Source organism: Gracilinanus agilis, chromosome 3 (assembly GCF_016433145.1).
Source record: "Gracilinanus agilis isolate LMUSP501 chromosome 3, AgileGrace, whole genome shotgun sequence".
Lineage (NCBI taxonomy): Eukaryota > Metazoa > Chordata > Mammalia > Didelphimorphia > Didelphidae > Gracilinanus > Gracilinanus agilis.
This window is the reverse complement of record NC_058132.1, coordinates 622,506,268-622,514,755: the sequence shown is the minus strand read 5'-3', so window position 1 is coordinate 622,514,755 and position 8,488 is coordinate 622,506,268. Positions and strand designations below refer to the sequence as shown.

The window sequence follows — 8,488 nt, the reverse complement described above, 5'->3', positions numbered from 1 at the left end:
ATATATATATATATATATATATCAACAGAATCTAAAGGGTGAGAGTGGGAGGTATAAAAACGGGGTCCTTTGGAAATGTTATGAAAAAAAAGGTAGCTTGCCTCTTTGAAACATTCCTCTTCTACCTCCATAGTGCCAAAGGCTTTGATTATAGAATGACCAAAGTTTCTAAGAGTCAGGTGTAAAGAGAGAGTTTCATTCCAACACAATCTCTTAACAAAGACACCAAAGTAGTAGATTATATGCCTTGGGGAACTCCCACAGTAGGGAGTAGAGCCACATACGTGTGCATATACATACACACACACATAGAGTACACTGAAAACCCCTCAGGAAAGTTGATCCAAAGAGAATAAACACTTGACTTATAGTTTTCTTTTCTCTCCTTTTAAAGATTGTGTGACCTCGTCCTTTATCCCCATGAAGCCCTTTGATATGATGGTTCAACAGGAGCCAACAGTAGAGGTGGAAGAATTCGTTTATGATTCAACAAAGTATTCCCGGCCTTATCGGGTGTATAAAAACCAAATTTATGTCTATCCGAAGCACCTCAAGTATGATGGGCAGAAATGTTTCAACAAGGTAGGCCTTCCATTTCTGAGAGTGCCTCAAACTTTTTGCCCTTCATGACACCTACACCAGAGGGAGCATGTCTGGAAAGTGAAATTACAGAGTGCTGAATGCCAAGAGCTCAGAATAGAAACCTATTTCAGGGAAAACGATTACTTTTGAACTGCAACAGGATTCCCTTTGGTATTATAAAGGGGAAGGCAATTTTGTGACTTATGCTAACAGTCTTTTCTGAAGTTCGTCCTAAAAATGTTCTTTTGGTCATATTTTTATTGTAGCCTTTGAATGTGCTCTGAAAAAAAAAAAAAGCCATGTCTAAATCCTATTGTGTTTGGACTTTTGTCTGGTGTAATGAGTATAATGCTTTCTTTTTTAATTCCCAGATTCTGTTTCTATGCTTCTCAACCCCATGAGGAAGGTCATGTGAAATGTGTTCTTTGGTGTGAATAGGGGCTACTTATTTCAAACACTTGGATTTTTTTTTTGGTAATGTTACTGAATAACAAATTATAACTTCTCTTCCCCCTTGCTATTTCAGGCACGAAATATAACTGTGTGCATTGAATTCAGAAACTCGGATGAAGAAGGTGCCAAGCCAGTGAAGGTGAGCCAAGACACCAAAGAGTCACAGAATAAAAAGAAAATGGGAAAGAAATAGCATACTTTCCTCAAACCAAAGAGGGATATTTTATTTGAATTTAGTTGAAAAGAGAACAATTTTAATACATTTGTTTCTGATTTCCTGAAATGAACTTTTTTTTTTCCAGAAAAAAAAAATAGCAATCATTAGCTAGAGACATTGGAAATGTCAGCCTCAGGGCGCCACTTGACTTGAAATGATTTGAAAAGAAAATTTCCTTCTTTCAAATGAATGTGAAGAGCTTCCCCTTGGGATAGAGTTGCCCTTTACCGGAAAAGAGCACAGCTCTCACCTCCTGTACGTTTGATTTAAAATAGCACTCAGCAGGCCAAACTTCCAAAGCTTTGTGCAGGGAAACTACCCTGACTGAGGCCTGATTACCAGTACAATAGGCCATTTGGATACTTGCACTTGTGTCAGGCAAGCCTGTGGGGCCAGATGGGAACTCCAAGTTAAGTGGTTTTGAAGTTAGAATGTGAAATTTTGTCCCTGATGCCATTAATGTGAAAGAATCAATAAAAATACACATCAAATTCTGCTATATTATCATACACAAGTATTGAAGTTCCCCTAAGCAAACATATCTTTTCCAGGTATAATTTGTTTATATTTTCCATATTATAAGGTTTATGAAAATGAGGAAAAAGAAAATTTGGGGCTTTTTAGGTAACAGCCTCCAGAAACCTAGAAATATATAATTATCAGAATGAATTTAAGTGGGGGGTGGGGGGAAGCACCACCCTAGACTTGAGTAAGTGGGGGTGGAGGGAAGTTACTATTTCTGTATCCTATATTCACTCTGAGAACAGCTAAGTAGCACAGTAGATAGAGTACAAGATCTGGAGTTGGGAGGACCTGAGTTCAAATCAAGCCTCAGACACTTACTAGCTGTGTGACCTGGCCTAGTCACTTAACCCTGTTTGCCACCAGTTCCTCATTTATAAAATGAGCTGAGAAGGATGTGGCATGAATTCCAGTATCACTATCAAAAAAATCCCAAATGGGATCACAAAGAATCAAAAAAGAATTAAAAATTGACTGGAAAACAACAAAAATTCACTACAAAATTTAATTCAACAATCTTTTTTCTTGACTATAAGGCACTGGGCAATGCATAGGAAATAGAATGGCAGAAACAAAATAGCTCCTACCCTTAAAAAGTTTATATTCTGGGGGCAGCTGGGTAGCTCAGTGGATTGAGAGTCAGACCTAGAGACAGGAGGTCCTAGTTCAAATCCGGCCTCAGATACTTCCCAGCTGTGTGACCCTGGGCAAGTCACTTGGCCCCCATTGCCCACCCTTACCACTCTTCCACCAAGGAACTAATACACAGAAGTTAAGGGTTTAAAAAAAAGTTTATATTCTACTGGAAGCAAAGATGGAGTTGGATATAATATGTAGGCAAATAAAGAAATGCAAAATATGGCAAAGTAAAAATGCAACAAATTCATTTAAAGAAGTAAACAGCACTAGGAGCTGAGGAAGTCAGGAAAAACTTTGGGAAAAGATAGCATCTGAGTTACATATACTTTGAAGGAAAATCAGACTTTCATGAGGAAGAGGTGAAGCTGGAGTCTATTCCAGAGATGGGTGACTACCTATACTCTGGGCCCCAATTACTGCTATTAAACATGTTTTAGAATTATCTAGAATGATGATATACTGCCAAATATTAGTGAAAAGACAGTAATGTCAGTAGCTTGCATTTATGTTGTGCATTGTGGTTACAAAATGCTTTTATATGTTATTTAATCAATCAAGCAACAAGCATTAAGCGCCTGTTGTTCTCTTGTCTCTGTGCTATGTGCTGGAAATATATATTCAAAGAATGAAACAATATTTGCTTTCCAAGATATTTAATCCTTCTCACATGTAGAATAAATAGGCAAGTGATATCTCTGTTTTATAGATAAAGAAAATAAAACTCAGAGAAGTTATGTGATTTGTCAGTGTTACATAGATAGTAAAAGGATAAAGGCAGGTCTTAAACCCAGGTCTTTGTGAGAACAAAAGAAATCACAAAAACCATAGATGCTACATCAAAAGAATAAGCTATCAGCATTTTAAGATGTAATAACAATAGTAAATGGAGAAAGTTTAAAATATGAATTGTAATCTAAAGTCAAAGTGTGAGATTTTTCACATGTAGAGATTGAAATAACATCAGATCTGGAGATGTGATAAATAAGAGGTGCTTCCATTTATAGCACAGTTTGATAGTTAAAAAAAAAACAACTAAGTAGTTAATTAATCAGAGAGAAAAGAGGGTGTTAAAAGTTACCTAAATATAACTAACAGCCGTGAAATTAACATCCGAAAAAATTGCTTACCAACAGATCAAGTTATCCTCCTCCCCAAAACCAAGACTTCTGGATTTCAAATAATGTAACATTTGAAGTTATCCCTCTTATTTTTATATTTATTGGGTAACCAAAAACAAATCATTTCTTTTCTCTGAGCTCTGTTTTGTCATGTATAAAATGGGACTAATATCTGTGGCATCTCTCTCACATGATTTTGAGGATCTATTGAGACAATGTACATAAAACATCTTGCATAACTTAAAGGGTGATAGAAATGTCAGTTATTATTATTATTAAAGAATTAAAACAGACCTTTGTACTTGTTTAACATATAACTTTCTTAAATAGTGTATTTATGGAAAACCTGGTGGGCCATTATTTACTACCACAGCATACACAACAGTACTTCATCATTCCCAGAATCCTGACTTCTCCGATGAGGTGAGTTTTCTATTTTCATTATCCTAGATGTTAGTCAATAAAGCTGGAAAATATGTAAATTTATGTTTTAAAAACATGAAAAACATTCTTCATTGCAAAGACCATTATGGTGGCTCATGTCAATGAGTCTCTCTCTGACAGAAGTCATTTATTTGACAAGGTTTTCATCTCCACTGGTTTATTCTACCAACCTTGAATTTTTGAAATTGCATTTCTAATTCCTTCATATAAATCCTCAATCTAGTAGCCAATTAGCCCCCAGTTATATGAACTCAAGGTTCATAAAAAGCCAGAGCATCTGACAATAACAAAAATCTTAACTTTACATGGGTGAATCACTGCCCTCTCATAGTCCCAATGTTGTTAGAACTTAAGGCATGGGATGGGAATGGGGGAGATAACAATCTCAGTGGTACAAGAACAGCATTGCTTTTTAAATTGCTGTAAGGTCATTCCTTTCCTCGGCCAGTGCCCCATCATCCATTTCATAGGTCTTAGAAAGAAGAAAAGGACACCATTTAGGACATCATAGGTTAACTTTCAGTTAGCCTACAGATCCCCTTTCTCCAATATGCTGTTAATAATAAAACTGAATATTTCCAAGAGGAAAATAACATACCATTTGGTACTATTTATTTTTGATGTTATCATATCATACTGCTATCTAATTTTGTTTTTTTAAAGATGTAGACCACAAATTTGCTTGTCAAATTTGAGCAAAAGCCATGCTAATCTTTTCTGCATCATTCCAATTTTAATATACATGCTGACAAAGTCACCACTATAAATTTTGACTTTGAGAATATAGAAGTCATGCACCAAAATGCAAATCTAGCTAATTTGACTTCTTAGAGTGCTAAGACATTGGTCACATGAAGAAATGAGTAGAGTCCTAGGTTGAGAATCAGGAAAACATGAGTTCATACTCATGAAAATATCTGGTCAAAGTTGCATAAAGGAAAAATTGAGTTTAATGTCTGGAAAAACTTTCCAATAAAAAGAATTGTCCAAAAATTGGATGAATGGACTGTCTGTAGAGGTGGTGGAATCCCCCTCATGGGAGGTCTTCAAGAGGAGACTGGATGATCATTGATAGGGTTTGTTATTCTGGGATTCCTTTTGTATGTGGGTTGGACTCAGGGACTGAGATCCCTTTCAATTTTCAAATTTGGTGGACATGTAATCTACTAAATCAGAGAAAGGTATTTGCAAATAATGCTGCTGATCGTCACCTAGTTTAAGATGTAGGTCCTACTTTTCTTTCCTGAATTTAGCAATATGGCACCCAATCAGAATTTATTTTAGTGACCCTGGAATCTCTGTAGCCCAGATAAGATCTACTTTTTGGAGTTTTAGCAGATTAATCTCCTAAATGGCTAATTGTCGCCGAATTACCTAATCAATGGATTTTTCTTGAGAAGTTCTTGAATTACACCACAGTATGGACAGCCCAGGTGTTGCAGTGGATAGAGTGCTGGGCCTGGAGCCAAGAGAATCTGAGTTTAAATTTGGCCTTTAATACCTTCTTGCTGTATGACCCTGGGCAACTCACTTAATCTTGTTTGACCTCAGTTTCCTCCTCTGTAAAGTGAAATAGAGAAGAAAATGGAAAATTATTCCAATATCTTTGCCAAGAAAACCCAAAATGGAGTCTGTAAAGTGAAATGGAGAAGGAAATGGAAAATTACTCCAATATCTTTGCCAAAAAAACTCCAAATTGAGTCACAAAGAGTCAGACACTATTAATCAACTAAACAATGGTATTACAGATTTACTGTGTGTTTAATGTAAATTTTATCCTTAATCCAGATGTTTTCACCTGATTTTGATTTTGTAATGTTATCGCATTATCATGCTGGTAAAGAATTTGCATTTTCACAAAATAAAGATTAGAACTGATCTTGTATGAGGAAATTGTATGAGGGAACTCTTGTATGAGGAAATTCATACTACCATAGGTCAATGTCTTTCTGTAAACAGGAGTTTTAGATAGTTGAGTAGGACACTGAAAGGTCAGAATACCATAACTTAAGCATGAATTTCAGTTTTCATTAAGCTAGGATTGACATTTCATTTCCCAAACCTTATTCTTAGATAAATGACTTAACTCTGAAATCCTAAGTACTACTTTACATTGCAGGTGAAAATTGAGCTGCCCACACAACTCCATGAGAAACATCATATTTTGTTTTCATTTTATCACATCACATGCGACATCAATGCAAAGTCTAATGCCAAAAAGAAGGAGGCTCTGGAGACATCAGGTATTGACAGTAAAGTCCTACCTAGATATGCAATTCTATATTGTTTGTTGAATTGAAAATAAATTTAACAATTCAGGTTTGTTAAATTATATCATATGAGGTTCAATTATTCAGAAACCATACATGTCTTTTTTGTTTATTTTTCTTGTTAATAAATACATATAGTCAAGCAAAACTAATTCCCACATTGGCTATGTCCAAGGAACAAAATATATATGTCTCAATCTTCATTCTCAATCCATTACCACCCTCCCAAGAGTTGGCCTGCATCTGTCTTTACTTTAACTATTAACTGCAGAATTTCTTGGTCAACAAAATTCTCTGTATCTCTTTTCTTGAACAGTTGGATACGCTTGGCTTCCTTTGATGAAAGGTGATCAACTAGCATCTAAAGAACATAATATCCCAGTAGCAACTAGTCTGCCTCCTAATTACTTAAGCCTTCAAGATTCTGCAACAGGAAAGGTATCCTATATGCCAATGATATTCAAAGGACCAAATATTCTGTTGTTGTTCAGAGTTGACTTATTAACATTAGAAATACCTTGTTTTTAGAAAGTACTTTTCATTCTGTCATTGGCCTGTTCTTCCAAGTATTGTCAAATGTAGTCAACTTTTTATTTTCTTCTTCTGCTAATTTACTTCTCAAGTAAATTCTATTGAAAAATGAAACAACCTGCAGTGTGGGAAAGTATAATTGTGGCAATAACATCAACCAACTTTGTGTTACAGCACAGTGGGAGTGACTTTAAATGGGTGGATGGTGGGAAACCACTTTTCAAAGTAACAACATTTGTTGTATCAACAGTGAATACTCAGGTAAGTTCATTGTCCTTGATATTCTGTTACCTCCATTGATATCTATAATGTTATGGGAGTTTCAGAAATTCTCAATAGCAGTAAGATCACCTGGAAATCAAAAAGAACAGAATGTAATAAACTCTTGGTCTGCCTTTTTGCAGGATGATCTAAATGAAAATCTCCTTTTTTACTCAGGCATTATGTAGCTTATGATGAAACTATAACTACATCATTCAAAGGGAAGCCTTTCTGAGTTCCAAATTCCCTTCCTCCCTCCCTCTCTCAGTCCCTTCTACCCCTTCCCTTTCCCTTACCTGGTAAGCAATATGATATAAATCCTACAATAGAAATAATGTAAAGCAAGTAAAATTCATTTGAAAGAGTCCATCATTTAAAAACAGTGGCATATATGATCTTTCCACATGGAACAGGTGGGCACTTCATACAGAATGGATGATAGAAGCTTTCTGTCATCCTTAAAATTTAGGAATGTATTCTGAATATTACTAACTACTCTCTATAATCTATTAAAAATCTATCATCCTCAAGTTTGTCTAATTTGTTTTAGAATCTTTTTATATTTTCAGCCTAAATAAGTTTTGAAGGAAATAAGTTTCAGAATGTAAAGCTAATATTGCAATGATGATGGTGATGATGATTATTATTATATGTAGGAATTGGAAACTCATTCTATTTCAATTCAGTTCATGAAATCATAGAATTCTCAATATTGATGCCACTCTCTTTTGTGCTCTTTTAGGATCCATATGTGAATACATTTTTTCAGCAGTGCCAAAAAAGAGAAAAAGATATGTCTCAACCTCCTACCTCAAGTTTTGTGCTCTCTTGTAAGGTGAGCCAACTTAGAAATAGTCAATTGTCTACAATGTTGAAATAAATAAGATTAGCCTTTCCTTAGTGGTGGGAGTTGAGGGCTGTACCACAGAAAAACAAATGAAAGAGAATTTGAAGAAAATTTTGGGAAACATCAAGTCACAAAGAAAACATTTCTTCTATACTGTTTCTGAATCTTTCCCAACTTAAAAGTTATTCAATCAGGAAAAAGAATTAGTTGAGAACTGTTCCTAGGTGAGTGGGGGTGTTCTGGGGTCTGGCATGATCAATCAAATAAATCTCTCATCACATTCAGATTTGTTTTTAAAAACTATTACCAGGACAGCTAGGCAACTCAGTGGATTAAGAGCCAGGCCCAGAAAAAGGAGGTCCTGAGTTCAAATTTCACCTCAAATACTTCCTATCTATGTGACTGAGCAAGTCATTTAACCCTCATTGCCCCCATTTAACCCCCTTTAACTTCCTTACCACTCTTCTGCCTTGGAATCAATACATAGTATTGATTTTTAAGATGTAAGGTAAGGGTTTAAAAAAGAGAAAGAAAGAAAGGAAGGAAGAAAGAAAGAAAGAAAGAAAGAAAGAAAGAAAGAAAGAAAGAAAGAAAGAAAGAAAGA

General features: G+C 35.3%; 1 protein-coding gene and 1 pseudogene across 1 annotated transcript in view; one reads left to right on the top strand and one right to left on the bottom strand.

Annotated features, from left to right (window-relative positions):
* Positions 1 to 8,488, top strand: part of DOCK10 (dedicator of cytokinesis 10) — a 385,255-nt gene that overhangs the window by 288,227 nt on the left and 88,540 nt on the right. Inside the window, exons 17-23 of the mRNA XM_044669448.1 lie at positions 395 to 582; positions 1,109 to 1,174; positions 3,862 to 3,954; positions 6,095 to 6,218; positions 6,562 to 6,683; positions 6,951 to 7,037; positions 7,780 to 7,872. Coding sequence (XP_044525383.1) covers positions 395 to 582; positions 1,109 to 1,174; positions 3,862 to 3,954; positions 6,095 to 6,218; positions 6,562 to 6,683; positions 6,951 to 7,037; positions 7,780 to 7,872 — 773 coding nt within the window. The remainder of the gene's footprint in view (positions 1 to 394; positions 583 to 1,108; positions 1,175 to 3,861; positions 3,955 to 6,094; positions 6,219 to 6,561; positions 6,684 to 6,950; positions 7,038 to 7,779; positions 7,873 to 8,488) is intronic.
* On the bottom strand, positions 4,635 to 4,733 carry LOC123243436 (annotated as a pseudogene).